The sequence below is a fragment of the Chenopodium album genome, chromosome 22 (genome assembly GCF_948465745.1).
Source record: "Chenopodium album chromosome 22, dcCheAlbu1.1, whole genome shotgun sequence".
Classification (NCBI taxonomy): domain Eukaryota; kingdom Viridiplantae; phylum Streptophyta; class Magnoliopsida; order Caryophyllales; family Amaranthaceae; genus Chenopodium; species Chenopodium album.
Genome location: NC_137855.1, coordinates 9,006,404 through 9,023,400, shown reverse-complemented (window position 1 = coordinate 9,023,400; position 16,997 = coordinate 9,006,404). Strand labels below are relative to the sequence as shown.

The following is a 16,997-nucleotide window of genomic DNA, read 5'->3' as shown; positions in this document are numbered from 1 at the left end:
GGTAATTTGTATGTTACAGTAATTTATAGATTAATGGCATTGCAAAATGTAGGAGATTAAGATTGATTATAGGATGGATTTTATATAGCTAGTTAATAAGAGGCATATGATGCATTGTAATTTATGCCCTCTTGAATATTAGTATGTAATTAACATTAGAACTTATTTTTACAATGCCAAAAAAAAATTAAAAAAAAAAAATCAAATCAAATACGTCAGATTTAGAGTAGGACAGAATCAAAAATACAGAGTACATCCTAATATAAACATGAAACACCTATCTAAAAAAACACTTGAATTTGATGTGTTTCCCATTTTTAAAAATAACAGCTCATAATTGGAATTGGTCATTTGATTGGGTAAAATTTAAAAAATTTAGTGACAGAACCATCCTTCTCTACCATGCATTACTCCGTACGAAGTATATCGTTGTTGTCGACAACACTGCTGCCATCATTGTAGTCCTTGTTGAAGGCAAAATCACGAAGGCGGCGAGTTGCTCTGCTAGTAATAGCTGAGCAAGCTAGAAATAGTGCCATGAAAAAGTTTGATTCCATCTGCATGCACAAAAAACTGAGGTCTGCTATATAATCGCGATGCAAATTCTTGGGTAGATGGTTTGTGTACATCTGGTGGATTTTTCTAGCATAATTTTTGAAAAGTTAAGCAAAGTGCAGTGACCATACTTGGGAGTAGGAAATTACTAGTACTTAACTTCCCACTCTATTCTCAAGCGTTGACCTCCTGGTATGATAACCATTGCCAATTTACCACAAAAGAGTGAAAGACCAATTATTATAATTAAGATAGTTTGTTTTCTTACACACTGAATAATACCTAAAATAAACTACCCAGAGAAATATACCTGGGATAATCAAGCCACCCTAAGCACTAGGATTCTAATTTCTCTGCCCACAGGCCACAATACATCTTTAAAAGACGAGTAAAAAAAAGTTTGCAGCTTGTATATTTTGTCTTAGTTCCAGGATAGACTAAACAACGAAAAATACTAGACGAAATTTTGTTGCAGCAATGATGATGCTGCAGCCGACAAACCTGCCAATTTCGACAAAATGTTGCTCCAGATTCCAGAAGGTGAAACAAACAATCCAGGAGACATCAAAAACCGTCCATCACAGAACAGAAGCAAGACCAACCTTCTTAGGTTCTACTATTTTGTTTTTTGGATTGGCATTGCGTGATACATCCACCAGAGCCTTGAAACTATAGGGCTCGTGCATGGCCAGTTCTGATAGGACCTTCCTGTTTAGCTGTATGTTTTCTTTCATCAGCCCACACATGAAGTTACCATAGTTTACCTGCAGCCATAAGATTAGGAATATTTATTGATGTAGAATACTTTAGGACACCTCAGATGACAATTCTAACAATATATACATCATCATACACTGAAAGAGTAGAACTAAAAGTGTTCCTGGACATTGACAGCACTCCAAAACAAAAATACATGTACTACAATGCCTCTACAGATGCTCCTATTTTTGGCACGGCCAAAGGGGTCCAACATACCAATATACCTTAACAAAGAGGTAGTTTACAACTGATCCTTAAACCAGTACGCATTGATTGCTTCATATGTCAATGAAAGCGAGACCCAGGCGCAATGATTGCTTCACACTTCAATGTAAGAGAGACCAAGACTATGAGCCATTCTATTTTAGTTCATTATGATCCAAATGTTGGAAAACAGTGTTTCCTTAACTTCATTCTGTTGAAGATATGCCTAATAGCTACTCGTGGTTGCACTTATTATAGATTGGACCCCCCCCCCCCCCCCACCCCCTCCTCCTCCAAAAAAGTACCAACTCTAGATCTCTGTTACAACCATTTCCAGCCATTATTTTGATTTCCTAACACAGCTTAGTGCAAGCGAAACCATCTGGAATAATAGATACCTGTAAATGTTTCATGGCAAAAGGACTAGCATTATATAAAATTTTTTTGCCAAATCCAGTCTCAAAATCACAGCAAAGTTAGCCTCAACAAAAACTCGTTATCTCACCAAGATGAACATCACTCCTCACATTTTATTCTAGATATAGAACATTAGGATGGGAGCTCCACACAAATTTGATAGAGAAATTAATGACAATCACATCCAACGTAAGGCTCTTTCTGTAGAATGTGAACGCTGGCTAGTGTCTAGGGTTGTCTGATGCGAAGATTTGATTTCCCTTTATTACCTTTAAATCTTTAATAGAGGTTGTGGCGCCATATCTCTTATTACAACATTCTGTAGTTCACCTCTCTGGGTTAGCTTACACAACCAGTGGAGCATCCTTAATTTATTACCATTAACTTAAGGACACATGTGTAGGAACAATTTCACACTTTTCTCCCAGAAAAAGATAAAAGATCCAGATTCAAGAAGATAATCTATTGGTGTGGGAAAGTCTCCTTCAAGTCATCAACCCTAGTAAATTTTTCTGCAAAAATTTCATCTACAATATTGTTTATGAGAAGACAACAAAGATTGTTGTGCAATAGAATGCTTCACTTATAGGAAATATTGTTCATCAGTACAATACCAAAATAAAAGCTTCCTAAGATGTTGGATGTACACAACTAACATGTACACAGCGCTATATACCCTATTGAATTGTTGGACCACACCACTCAGTAGCAAAATCAAGTAGCAGGCAATACGAATTTAGTGGAAACCAAATTATTCGTGTTCCTCCACAGGTCATAGGATTCATGAAGTAAAAGTTTATAGAAAATTCAGATGTTAGTACTCCAAACAGTTGCTATTGTTTTTACACCCCAATATACGATATGACCCTTCAGAGAGGGTCAGAACCCAAAATGATTTAACTTAACTCAGAGCATGACTTCCTAAAGTGGAGAACTAAAATTAACAACTTTCAAAGATGGAATAACAGTTCCATGAGAAAATTTTTCACTTTCCATCTTAGGTTACTGGTTTTTCAGCTCATTAACCAATATAACTGACAAAGAACAAAATTTGAACATTTCAGAATTTCTCAATCCCAAGATATAATTTTTGGAACTTAAGTAGTGATTTCAAAATAATACTCTCAAGTTCACACAGGCTACATTTTTAAATCATTAATACAAGCATAGATGTGATCAAGCTCTATAATTAAATAAAAATTGGTGATATAAGTAATACTTACTCCGTGTTGGCGGGCACCAGCATTAATGCGTTCGATCCAAAGAGAGCGCATATCACGCTTCTTGTTGCGGCGATCCCTATAAGAGTACTGAAGCGCCTTCTCCACTCTCTCTCTAGCTATCCTAATGCAATTCTTTGCTCTGCCTCTAAACCCCTTAGCTAGTTTGAATATCTTCTTCTTGTTCATTTTTGTTTCTCTCGGGCAACAGATATGATTTTGCTCTGTTTGCAGAACAAGCAGCTTGTCACTATTTCATTATCACAATTTAAAAACAAACATTGCAGCAACACCAAAGAAATTTCAGCAATGTAAAAAGCAGCCTGTTACAACAGCCAAAAAGCTGCAACAGCAACAAAAATCACAAGCGTACAACAATAGAACCAACAGCACAACAAACCAACAAGCAACAACAGCAACAGACATGAGCAGCTTTATACAATCAAATGGTGAAGATAGAGAATTCTTAAGTCTTAACATGTATATCCATTAGAAAGAAGCAGGGCTACTTCGCCTGACTAATTGTGATGTACCCTAAGCTGCATTAGGAGCCTTAGGACCAGAACAGGTGAGCCATCAGCAACGAGTTAAGAATTTAGCCATTATTAATAAGTAATGAACAATGAAGTGCAGAATTTTAGCCTAGCTGAATGATCACTAGAGACAAACTCATTGAGCTCTGAAACTAGAACCTATGAGGCTATGACTAAGTTTAGACGGTCAAAATAAACCATATTGTTTGGTGATTTTCCGGTGCTTTTGTCACTTTTGCCAAACAGTATGCTTTAATTTGACCGTCTAAACTTAGTCATGATTCTAGTTCCAGAGCTCAAAAGCACCGGAAAATCACCAAGCATAATTCATGCAAAAGACAACACCTCAAAAACCAAATCACGGAGTTTAAGCTAGACTAGGTTCACACCACCTCGCCTACAAGTGGCTAGCAATGAAGTCATTTACAGAAATGATTCTAAAGAATGAACACCTCAAAAATGCCATTGAATATCTAAAACGCGCAGAATCAGCTCATGATACACAGAACATGATAACGCAACAGCGTCAACAGCTCAAAAATCCTACATTCTTGCTTCAATTGATAATAATTTGTAAATGAGGGAGAAGAGATCTAATTTAATAGTTCAATCCTAAAATTAAAGGGTTCTGCAATACATTTAACAACCAAATTTGATTCAATCATCAAATAAAGCTCATAATTTTAGATTCAATAATCAATGAGGCTCATTACTTTCTTTACTAACAACAAAATCGCTGGTTATGAGCTTACATGATTCAATTAGAACCAATAGTTGAGAATTTCGAACCCTAAACTAACTACACTGACAATAAAATTAAAGTAAACCCTAGATTGTGAAATTGATATGATGATTACAAAAAGAAACAACAACTTACCTACGAAGCTGCTTCAATGGAGGATACAGATATTAGATGGCGCGTCAATGGAGAACGTCAAGTGCGCTTCAATGGAGAACTGAGAGAGAGAGGAGGAGTTTGATAATTCTAAAACCCCTGACCCGCCCCAGTTATAGATGGATCAGATCTGTCAAATTAATAAATTGGGCGGGTCTTTATAGAGTTATCCAATTATACTCCGAACCCGGTTTTGAATTTTTTTTTTTTTTTAAAAAAAAGATAAGCCAAATGGGTTCAAGTTGACCCATTTTTAATTAGAAAATAGGATAATGGATCAACTTGAACCCAACGCAAAAATATAAAAGTTAGGTTAAGGTTGAAAAAATAAAAATAAACCCTAAAACTTAAACCGGTTGGTGTGGATAAGGGGATAGTCAATCCAATTAGAGTTGACTCGAAAACGAACTCAACCCAAACCCAACCTGGTTGTCAGCTCTCTACACACCAATGCTTTGTATCAGTTCTATGTTAGATTTATTTGGGAATTCATTATTGTGGAAAAGGACGATAAAAAAGGACAATGCAAGAGTCAAACAACCCCATTTTCAATTTTTCATCCTCCAATCAACCCTAAATTAGGCTTGTTGTCATTTTAAAATTTATTATAATGGGCGGTTCCAAAATCTGAGATTTTTTTCTGAAAGAGTCTTAGTTTTTTTATATACATAAGAATCGCATGATTTTTCAAATGTTTTTTGGTACCTTTTTTTTTTGTCCTTTTCTTCTTCAACCCTCCTACTTCATCCTCCTCCTCCATCGTCTTCATCCTCCAATTTAGTGGCCCTAAACATTTAATGATAACCGAACCCAAGCAAGGGAGACGAAGCACGAAGGTAAAGAGCCCGAATGAGCGGTTTTCTTGCCGATTTGTCCCTTTTTTCCTTGTACCGGAATCGGGAAGGCCTTGGACTAGTGGAATGAATGACTCGGAATGACAAGACGGCACAGTAAACCCCCTACGGGCGGTCGTCCGTCGTCGTAAAGTAGTCTCCGCGAGTGGAGTTTGGCCCTCGCCCCCGGAGGATCCCGCGCCTGCGCCGTTTTCGCCAGACGGTCTTTGCCAGTAGTGCCATCCTGAGCTTTCGAGAGCCCGTTCTGGATCTAAAAGATTTGTTATCTATGTCTCATGTCTTTCAGCTCAGTGGGATCCAGAGAAAGACAGACCTACCTACCAGTTTTAAGTGGCAAACTCACGAATCAACTAAAAGCCCCTCCGAGAACCGCTACCTATTGCACTCGTATATTTCGATTTTCCGGCATCTTACTGACCCTCATCTTTGTTCACTAATAAATCGACTAATTAAACTCATAATTCTTCCCGCGCGACAATCCAGTTCCGCGGGAAGGAGGCCTAGAAAAGGTCAGCAGGCAAATAAAAAACAATTGGAAAATCCATTTTTTTCCAATTGTTAGGCACTTCTAAGCCCCTTCCCCGCTACTGGATCACTCCCGTAATCGAACCTTCCACAGAAAGCAGCTCGCACTCGGAAGCCTTGCCTCGCGTCCTGCTACGTCAGGTAGTATACCTTCTCAGATGTCCAAGGAGGGTAACATACGTCTAGGTCTCGCGAAACCGGGCCACCGGTAGGTCTATCTGCTTGCTTTCCGTAGGAGCATACTCATTTGTAGATTCAAATTTGTATTGCCTAAGAACCTTTCGAATTCGCTGTACGGAAGGTTTGGAATTAACCCTAAAAGCACGATAACCTTGATCTGCGATGACAATAAATAGAACATATTTTTGAAGAAGATTCGTCCACCACCTTCTTCTTGCTTTACTGCTCCTCCATTCTAGTAGCTCGTGAACATCACTTTCTCTTCCACATTTTCGATGTTTTTGCTACTTAAATCCTCTTCGATTGAAGATCTTTGGCATGTGTAATCACCCCATTAAAGTCTATTTTCTCCATTATTATTTGACTATTCTACAATTAATATGCTTAAATTACAATTTTTTAGACAAAATTACAACATCAACCTAATTTACAGACTAAAATGACGAATTCTCATGTTGATAAACTTGTATTCTCTCTCTTCTTTTTTTAATGTGATGAAATTTAATGGATGACCTTGAATTAATTTAGGGGTTTTGAGGCATAACTCTATAAATCTTCTCTAGACATTATCTAATCACCCATCTCCTTCATGGTTTAAAATCTCAGCCACACACCAGGCGCAGCCACATTGTAAAGGAATTTGACTATTTGAGGTTACCTCAATCGATTAAACCACAACAGCCGCATTCCACCCGCATTGCCGGAAAAGTGGTTTTGCGACCGTATCCGAGATTTAAAACCATGCTCCGCTTTATTTGATGAAGAATAGTTAATTACTCCGTAGTTTTATGTGATTACTTTGAAATTTATACAAATGAATACAAGTTGCGTAGCATTGTTATTGAGAATTTCCACACAAGGGGGTAAGACTTTTTCCTTTCCCTTCGAAAATGTAAAAACCTTCACCCACCACGGGGGCAACTACTTTCAATGTTAACCCTATGCATCATTTTCAAAAGGGCAAAGATTAGACCAAGGGTTGATGGTTATCTCCCACTAGGCCTCTATTCCACCTTCAAAACAATCACTTGGCATTAAAAATTAAACACCACAAATTAATGGACCACCACATTCACCAGCAAAGAGTTGCATAGCAAACACCACAATATAGCAGAATATGTAATGTGGAAGAAGAGAAATGCACGCTTCATATCATATGCTAAGGAATAAGAATTTCATACTCAGCAGACATTTAACGACTCCTCACTCATTAATGGTAAAATAGGCAAAGGTTCAAAAACCAACACAGCAAAATTTTTAATTCAATTTCCAAGTTTTGTAGAGCTAAATGAGCACACTACTACAACTAAAATTATAGGATAAAAATTGAACAACTCGTGATCACTTCTTCTTCTCGGTACCACCAGCAGACCTGCCCAAATATCAAATTGAATTTGGTTAATCAAAAGGCAGTGATAATATAATGCTCTCCTAGTCAATAGTAAGCTATCAACTGAATAGAATATAGATTAAACAGTGTCGAATACCTCATCTTCCTGAGAACATTTGACATCTCCTCTCTCTTCCTCTTTGCCCTCTTGTGGGTTCCAAGCTTTCTCTTGGCCAACTTCAGTGCCCGCTTGTCCTTACCAACCTTCAACAGCTCAGTGATTCTCTTCTCATAGGGGGCGAATCCAGCTACCTCTCGGATGATACTCCTTACAAAGAGTACCCTCTTGCTAGTTTTCTGCAAAGCAAAATACCAGTCAAGACACAACACTTATATGAGTCACAGACATGATAAGCCTAACAAAGGTATAGAACATTGAAACATTTTATTCATAATGGAATATTAAGGTGAATAGCATACCCCTGTTCTGTCTGATGGCCTTGGAGCCAATTCCTTCTTGGTGACAATGTGACCCTTGTTAAGGCCAACAATAAGACCGGTGTTTGGTGGTTTTGGAGCCATTACCTGAAAAGAAAACGCACAAAACACAAATCAAAACAATGAATTCATTAAAAAAGAAGATGAACTAAACAAATGAAAGCACACACCATTGAATGAAATGTCAATAATACAGCAAATCAAAACATAAGCGAACAATGATAAAAGACTACCAAATCAACAGTTCAATTAAGAAGCATACAATTCTGCTAGAGACCAAAACAAATTCAATTCATCGTGCTAAAATCATATACGAAGTACAAAATTATAAAGCAATCAGACGTTCTAGTCCTCCAGCACACCCTTAACTATCACACGTCATATGAAACTTAAGAACACAGTCAAAGAACATGCTCAATGAATCAATGCATCAGTCGGGAACGCAAAATGCAATAATAAAGGGATCTATTTAACAATTTTCATACAACAAAAACTAAATCTTAATATGATTTGGGGTCGGCTAACATAAATTGATTAGATAGAGCATAGCAATATAATTGATTGAATAAAAGTGCGAAACAAGTGCTAATGTAGATCAATCCCTTAACCCGAAACATCGCCCATACAATACAGAAGCAAAAGTATCAACCCATTTAAAGTTCTCCACATTCACCACTTCAATGATAAAACATTCAAGTTTTCCACATTCATCACTCCAACAACAAAAGATTCAAATTTTCCACATTCCCTTCTTCTCCAAACTAAACAAACCAAAATTTTCATTCATACGATTAAGACAATAAACCCCCTATCAAATCCATTATCTAAATCACCCAATAAAGCACTAATTACATAATTGCATCGTTAATTCTACCACTAATTAATTAAGCTAAAATAACACAGAATCAAAATTATGAACAATTCAAAATTGAACAACCAAATAATTTACTAAAATATACAAGCAAAGTATTCAGAAGCAATGTTAAACTACTACAATCAAACATAAAAACGTAGTGCATTCATACAATTAACAATTTTAAACAAACATCAAATTAAATTTGAAATAAACAAGATGAATTACAAGCAATATAAAATTAAAATGGAACTTAAGAATTTAATTCGAAAAATAAAAAAGGATTACCTGGAGAATGAAGGGTTTCGGGATGAACTGGGGAATGGAAATGAGGAAGAACAAGAAAAGAGAATAGAGGCAACTGCGAGTGGTTTTGATATTGTTAGGGTTTTTCTCTCAACCGTTGGATTGGTTTCTTTATCCAACGGTTGTGATGGCTTTATAATATGGTGGTGTAGGGTTGGTTTATTGACTTTTGAGTGTTTGGGCTTTTGGCCTTTTGGGTTAATTGATTAATCGAAAATGGGTTCGGTCTAGTTTTCTTTTCTTTTTTATAATATGAAAGCCGTTGGGCAAGAATTTTTTTTGTTTTTTGGTATTCTACCCGATTCACCCTTTGGCTAATCCGGATTCGAAAATTTGTTTTGGGCGGTTAGGTTTCAATCCCCTCCCAATTATTATTGCGGGGGATCGAACCCGAGTCCTCCCTACCAAATGTTGTCCCAATCACCACTATACCAACAGACAATTGGTAGCCCTTGGGCAAGATGAGTCTTACTTTTCATACTTAGCTTGAATGTTAGATACTCCCTCCGTCCCTTAATACAATACCTCTTTTTATATAAATCATGTGGTCAACTTGTAATTAATTTGCATAATGTAGCAATGAGCTTATTTAAAACCGTTTATACTTGTAGAGTTGTAGAGATTATACCTTTTTATTGGTGATCATTAGAGATTATACCGTTTTATTGGTGTCAATGATAATAATTTTAGCCAAAAATTTACAAACTGGCTTTTGCATATTTCATTAATCAAATTCTCATCATTTTAATATAGAGTTACGATTAATAGATGAAAATAAAAAGTACTCCTTTTTTGTTTAAGTGTCCCAATTTTGATCATGACATATATCACTTTGACCAATATGTATGCTTAAGATAAACATGTGAGAAAACTTGTTAGAATCGTCTAAACATATAGTTTTCCAAAACTATCTTATTATTATTTATATTTGTTAAGAATTTCAAAAACAATTATTTAAAGTTTTTCATTGGCAAATATACCAGCCAAAGTAGAGACAAATAAAACAGAAGGGAGTATTCAATTAATTTGACATGGAAGAGATATTAGGTATTTTAGGACTTTAGGTGTTGCCGTGGGTGAAAGGAGAGCTAACTTAGTTATGGCCTTCTATTCGGACCATGTTTGCGCGCCTATTATCAACCTCCATTAGTTGGGCCATATTTTTGGATGTGAAGTGGCTTAAATACACTTTGTCCATAGCTCCATACCCAACATTTCTGCTGGCCTAGAGTAATGTCCAAAAAAAAAAAAGTAAAAGTTTTGTGTAGAACGGACTCACGTGAGTCCGGTCATACAAACAGGATAAAAAAATGAGGTAAAAAAATCTTAATGGTCAGAAATTAGATAATAATAGTCAGATATTAGATTATAATGATTAGAAAATAGATTATAATAGTCAGATATTAGATTATAGTTGTCAGAAAATAAGTTACTCCGTACTATATATCAGAAAATAAGTTATGTATATCAGAAAATAGGTTAAATATATCAGAAATTAGATTATAATGGTCAGGTATTAAAACCCCTCCTTCTTTCCTCTCTTTCTCTCGCCTCAACAACCCACCATCTCTCTCCTCTTTCTCTGCAACTCACATTAGTTGCAGAAATCATGTAATTTGAATGGATTACTGTAGTATTTTGTTGATTAGAGAAAGCGAAGAAGGAAGGTGTTTGAGTATCAAAGTTTTTGGTTGACGCTGTTAATGGCGGAGTTCAAGAATCATTTCTCCATCAAAAGCAAATCAAGCTCGAAATTCGAGCTTTTACTCAATGGTTTTACTCATCAATGGCGGAGTTCAATGGCGATGTTCGAATTCGAGCTGTTAATGGCGGAGTTTGATGTTTTACTCATTAATGGTTTTACTCGAAATTCGAGCTTTTACTCATCAATGGCTTGCTGCTTCGATTAATGAGTACGTCCTACGGTTGATTACTCTTCAACAGCAAGCCATAGGGGACTACTACCATTGATTACTCATCAATGGCTTGCTGCTTTTCGATCTGTTAATACGGCAATTAAGGTTTGGGTTTGGGCTCTTTTGGGTCGGTGGTGGTGGAGTTGTGGTGGTGGTGGACTCACGTGAAACAGACTCACACAAAACTTTCTAAAAAAAAAAAACTACCTGACTATGAATATATGATCGCTTCTATAGTTCTATGGCTAAGTTAAATTAAAGACTGTTAAATTACTCAAAGTTTTGTGTGTTCGGTTTTAAAAGAAAATAGTTGGTAGGAAGAAGGGGCAAAACCCATTATAGGTCAACTCAGTATGAATTAACGGACTAGACAATTAAGGAGAGTATAGGGAAAGACAAGGAAAACCCCTCCTTCAAATTGTCACTAGTCGAGATTGACCCTAAGATGAGCTCTTTTCCACTAAACTAAACTTAGCTTGATTGTTTGGTACAAAAATGCTTATATAGTTATCCATCACTAAGAAAGAGGTATCTAATTGACTACCGAAATATATCTATTTCGAAATTAAACATATTGATATGCTTACGACATTTTTTTTCTTTTTACTTATAGGTATACCAGCATATGTATAGGCAAGGACATATTGAACTTTTCCTCACCACATAAGAGTAGTTTTGGACTGTATAAAAAGGATCAAGAAATCAAAGTACTCCGAAAGTCCTAATTGTGTATTATAAATTATAATTACAAGATTCAATTTTGTAGCATGTTTGATAAATTATGAGATTGAACATTAAATATAATTTCTACGCAATAGAACAAATATTTAAGAAAATTGTACAATTTTGAGGACTCGATTGTGACACATGGTAGAAGCATCATGGTATAATTACCCTGAAAATCTAGCATCAACATCATTAGTACCAAAGATATTTCAGATCAATGTACTCCAAGACTCCAACTCCGACCTACCAAGTGTTCATCTGTATATCAATCTCACAACTTTAAATTAGTGAAGACTAGCTGCTCTTGAGTCATGATCAGATAAGCTGTTAACATGTGAATTTCACAGATCAAATTATGATTTAATCCTTGCTTTTGTTGCCAGATATTTCTTCCTCTTGATCTTCCATGTGGCATGGCTACAATATCCCACTTCCCTCTTTTTCGGCGATCTCACAATCTACAACATGTCTATTATACAACCGAATACATACGCAATAATCTACGCATATTAAGAAACCATATTTAGGCCTTATTTTCTTACGTTGAAATTCAGTTCAGCTCAGCTCAGCTCAGTTTAGCTCAGCTCCTAATTTTCTTCTCTTATAAAATATTCATTTCATTTCAGTTATGTTCTGTTCAATTTAACTGAGTTCAGTCAATGAGAACAAGCCCTAAGTGTTCCTTTAAAGTACGTCTTTTGTTCATCAAGGTGTGTGTATATATATATCGAGGGCGTTGTATCGTATTCATTTTAAACATAAATTTGCCTTTGAAACCATAACCTTAGTCTTCAAGTATTTTGAATAAGGAATGTATGCAGGAAAACTGTAATGATTCTGGACTTCTGGTAGTGTTTAATTTGCATCTGACATTTTGTATAGTCAGCTAAATTGTCCATGTCACAAAATATGGATTTAATGTTGGTTCATTTCAGATTTGATGTTTTCTTTGGTACTGTTTGACTACTCCGTATTAAACTCCCAACCAAAATGTAATCAAGTTGACAGGTTTTTGAGACAGAATACTTTGCCAGTTGCCACAACCTGTCATCTGCTCAGCATAGTACTCAATTAGTTATACTCCCATTATCCGGAATTAATTTTCACATTGATAATGTAATTTAAATTAACAATCCGATAACCAAATTCGGACCAAAATTAATTTTCACGCTGATAGTGTAATTTGAATTAACAATCCGACAACCAAATCCAGGACGATAGTTACATATGCCATAACAAACTAAACATGATCAGGATTCAGGAATATGGGAGATTGATTACCTTTAAAAAGATAATCCAATCAACAAATACATTAAATCAACACTCAAATTACAATGGAAATTCATTACATACATTATTTATTCCTTGTAATAAAATCTAAAAAACCACAACAATTTAGCAAAAAAAAAAAAAAACCTAAAAATAGAAAGACAAATTACAAATTAGAAATAAAAATGAAATTACTGTCTTTTATTAGAAGAATTCATCTTCTCATAAAATCTAATAGAAAGAAGAGACAAAGACAAATGAACCTCATCCTTCCCCAACCGATTATTCCCACCTTTAACAGCACGCGCCGGAATCGCACTGGACGGAGGCAGAACCGGCTGAGCAGAGCTCGAAGAAGCCGGGGCGGTCTTAGCGTGATTAAGCGCGTGAAGACGACGAAAGCCACCAAGAGCAAGAACAACAGATCTAAGTTGACGAGTACTATAATTAATACTATTACTCCATTGACGAGTACAGATCAACTCCCATAATCGTTCATCTTGAGCAGTCCGATTCCATTGTTTGCTTACGCATGAGGCTGTGGCTAGGGTTTTGCCGTCTGCGTGTTTGAATACTTCGTAGAGGAGGTTTTCGTCGAGTTTTGCGAATTGGGAATCGGAATCGGAATTGGGATTGGGATTGGGATTGATGGGTTGTTGAATTTGGGGGTGATTTGATGGGATGAATTTGGGTTTTTTGGGGGTTGTGAGATTGGGATTGGAATCGGAGTTCATAGCTCGTTTCATGGTGGGGTGGGGTGGGAGGAGAGTAAAAGGGGAGGAGATAGGGAGGAGAGAGAAAATGAAGAAAAGGGGTGTGGGTTGTGTGGAAAAGAGGGGGCATAAGCGAGAGGAAACTTACCTCACGGGTTTCCGGTCATCTAACTTTCCAACAACAAGACAGCGATTGAGTTAGGGCCTCTTCTGATTGACTGTATTGAGCTGAACTAAACTTATTGGAGTTGGATTGAATTGAATATTTTATGAGAGAAGAGGGTTAAGAATTGAACTGAACTGAACTTATTGGAACTGAACTAAACTGAAAATAATCTGAAGAAAACAGACCCTTAATCATGAGAAGAAGTGTGTTGCAAGTGAATGTAATGAATGTGAGGGGACCATGAGAAGATAGAGATATAATATTTTAATGTAGCTTTTGCCAAAAAAGGAAGTGTAAAAGTTATAAACACGGCCGGGTTTGGTAAGGTAACGCTTATTAAAACACGAAGGGAGTAATTAATTACAATACTCCATTACTCCATAAAATACTACTCATACAAGATAATCCCTGCAATTTTAAATATTTTTCTATATAAATTTTTGGCAGTAATAATAAAATGATATAAATTTCTAAGTACTCCTTAACTCCTTCATACAAAGTACAAAGTATATACTACTGAGTAGAGGTGCTAATTGAGCGAGCTTAATTTTAATTTTGCAATGAGTTTATTTTGTTATAATGAAATTACTAACTTATTATTGTGTAATATTTAGGATAAATATATTTATGTTTATATACTTCCTCCGTTTTTATTTAGTTACAACACACCCCTTCGGCATGCATTTTAAGGAAGATATTAGACTATGTAAACGGATAAAAAGCGTGTTGCAAGTATAAAAACAGAAGAAAGACATAATTTAAGTTTATATGGAAAAGATTAATCAAGTTTATTCACCAACTTTTCGAGCCGAGCTTGGCATAACTCAGATTAGCTTGGGGCATTAAGGGCCTAGAGCCAAACTTAAGCCCTAGTCTAGCCACCATGAATCAAGTTTTGATCAAGTCGAGCTCAAACTGTTCATAAACCGATGAGGCTCGTTATCACCCCTACACTATGGAGTATATGACATAACACCTTTTCATGCACCACTGTACCATACAATCGACTATGGTAAAGTTTATTCATTAAGCTTAAATGAGCAAATTTTGTAATACGCACTCCGTAGTATATAATATGAAGTAATAAAACGGTGGTTATGCTAACTTTCAATCACGAAACTTCGAGCACTTAATAGTCACTTTGTTTTTAAAATTGCACCAATTTGGCCGGCTAGTATAGGAAGAAGTAAAGTTAGGGCATGTTCATATTTATTGAACTGAATAAAACTAAACTGATTGAAGCTGAACTGAACTGAATAGAGTTGAAATGAATATTTTATGAGAAAAGGAAATTAGCAGCTGAACTGAACTGAACTGAAATTAAGTTGAAGTGAAGTGAACTGAACTGAACTAAAATTAAGCTGAAGTGAACTGAACTGAAATTATTAAACTGAAGTAAACAGGCTCTTAAATAGAGTAATAAAATATTATAAGTAGGATTTGTTGGGAATTACTCCGTAAAAAATTAAACAATACTAGTAGAAAAGAGATTAAGCGGGAATGGTAAACATAAGACATAATATTATGAATTTGTTGGGATGATGGTGGAGGAAGTACTAATGGAGTTTTGTTATGCATTTACAAATACATAACGAATATGTAAAAATATTAAAAAGTATATGGAAGAGAGAGAAAGGAGGAGAGAGATAAGTAAGTAGGATCATTTTTAAATGTACCACTGAAAGTTTATATAATACCATTGTCTATTTAGTGATACTATTTCTACACATAGTCATACTACTGAAAGTATATATAGTACCACTACATGCATACATTGTACCACTGAAGGTTCAACTATACTCTTTGATCATCACCCAATAGTACTACTCTAAATTCAGAGTATGCATTTACGTGTAATTTAGAGGTGATAAAAAATCGAGCTAGGCCTCAACACAATTGCTCGTGCCCAAACTCACAAAAAGTAGCGGGCTTGTTGGGCCAAAACGGGTTTTCCGGGCTGGATTCGAGCCTTTTAACTAAAAATGTATGTATTTTTATGAAAAGTTTACACTACACCCCGGTGTAGCTTCTGCTACCTACACCCCCCCTCCCCAAGTGACGTCATTTTGCACGTATAATATTTCAAAACTGAACATATTTTATTAATAGTTGTAAATGAACATACAATTATTTATAATTGAACATTTAATTAAAGAGCATTATTATAGATGAAAAATGTATAAAATTTATAATTTTGTACTTGTTATTGAAAATTTTTGAAGGTAGCACACACTCCTTATTGTAATTGTAAGAATCATTTCCATGAAAACTACAACATAGCACACACTCTTATTGAAATTCCTTATTAAATTTGTTAAAATAACTAATTCATGATATAATTGGGTGCTTTAATTAGTAGTATAAAAATGAAATTTTAAGTATATGCACATATTCATTTTAAAATTAATGCATTTACTTGTTGATCATGAATAAGAACGAAAATGAACATTTATCAATACGTAAATTAACATTTATATATAATGAAAATGAACATTTATCAATACGTAAATTAACATTTATCATCTATTAAGATGTGAATGACGTTATACTAACATATAAATGAACATTTAACAAAATGAAAATGAACATTCATAAAAATAAAAAAAATTAAAGAAATAATAAATAATAAAAAAAAAAACTACGAACTATAATATTTGTTTCTCTTCTCTGAAACGGTTTCCTTCGCTCTGCAAACAAAACTGAAGAATGTACAGATATAATTTATTAATTCTTCAATAAAAACTGCTAAGATTATAGTATAATACTTACATTGATTTACATTACTATATATGTAAATGAACATTATGAATTTCATATATGATCAAAATATTTCATAGTATGCACAAGTCAGTTTCTCAACTCACATGAATGAATATTTATGCATTTCATAAATGTGCATAACGTATCATAAAAATGAACATTTTTTATTTTGGCATATAAAGTCAAATATAAACTCAAATAGATTCAAATATACAAATGAACATTTATAATTCAGTATATGTTCATATATTACCTCGGAATTGTAGAAATGTTAACATCTATACCATAAGTTTTAATATCTTTTAAAAGTTCTTGATC

The 16,997-nt window shown here is 35.1% G+C and overlaps 2 protein-coding genes and 1 pseudogene across 2 annotated transcripts; all 3 read right to left on the bottom strand.

Annotated features, from left to right (window-relative positions):
* Positions 1–750: 750 nt before the first annotated feature.
* Positions 751–4,702, bottom strand: LOC145605710 (uncharacterized). Its single transcript, XM_081661782.1, has 3 exons — positions 4,566–4,702; positions 3,159–3,379; positions 751–1,319 (listed from the first exon to the last, which is right to left on the bottom strand). Exons 2-3 carry the CDS (start codon positions 3,342–3,344, stop codon positions 1,134–1,136), a joined length of 372 nt encoding a protein of 123 aa, XP_081517908.1. The 5' UTR covers positions 3,345–3,379; positions 4,566–4,702; the 3' UTR covers positions 751–1,133.
* A 2,627-nt stretch (positions 4,703–7,329) lies between these two features.
* LOC145605057 (large ribosomal subunit protein eL36y-like) lies at positions 7,330–9,250 on the bottom strand. Its single transcript, XM_081661072.1, has 4 exons — positions 9,112–9,250; positions 7,953–8,057; positions 7,630–7,829; positions 7,330–7,514 (listed from the first exon to the last, which is right to left on the bottom strand). Exons 2-4 carry the CDS (start codon positions 8,052–8,054, stop codon positions 7,484–7,486), a joined length of 333 nt encoding a protein of 110 aa, XP_081517198.1. The 5' UTR covers positions 8,055–8,057; positions 9,112–9,250; the 3' UTR covers positions 7,330–7,483.
* Positions 9,251–13,231: 3,981 nt separating this feature from the next.
* Positions 13,232–13,774, bottom strand: LOC145603895 (F-box protein GID2 pseudogene; annotated as a pseudogene).
* Between the last annotated feature and the right edge of the window lie 3,223 nt (positions 13,775–16,997).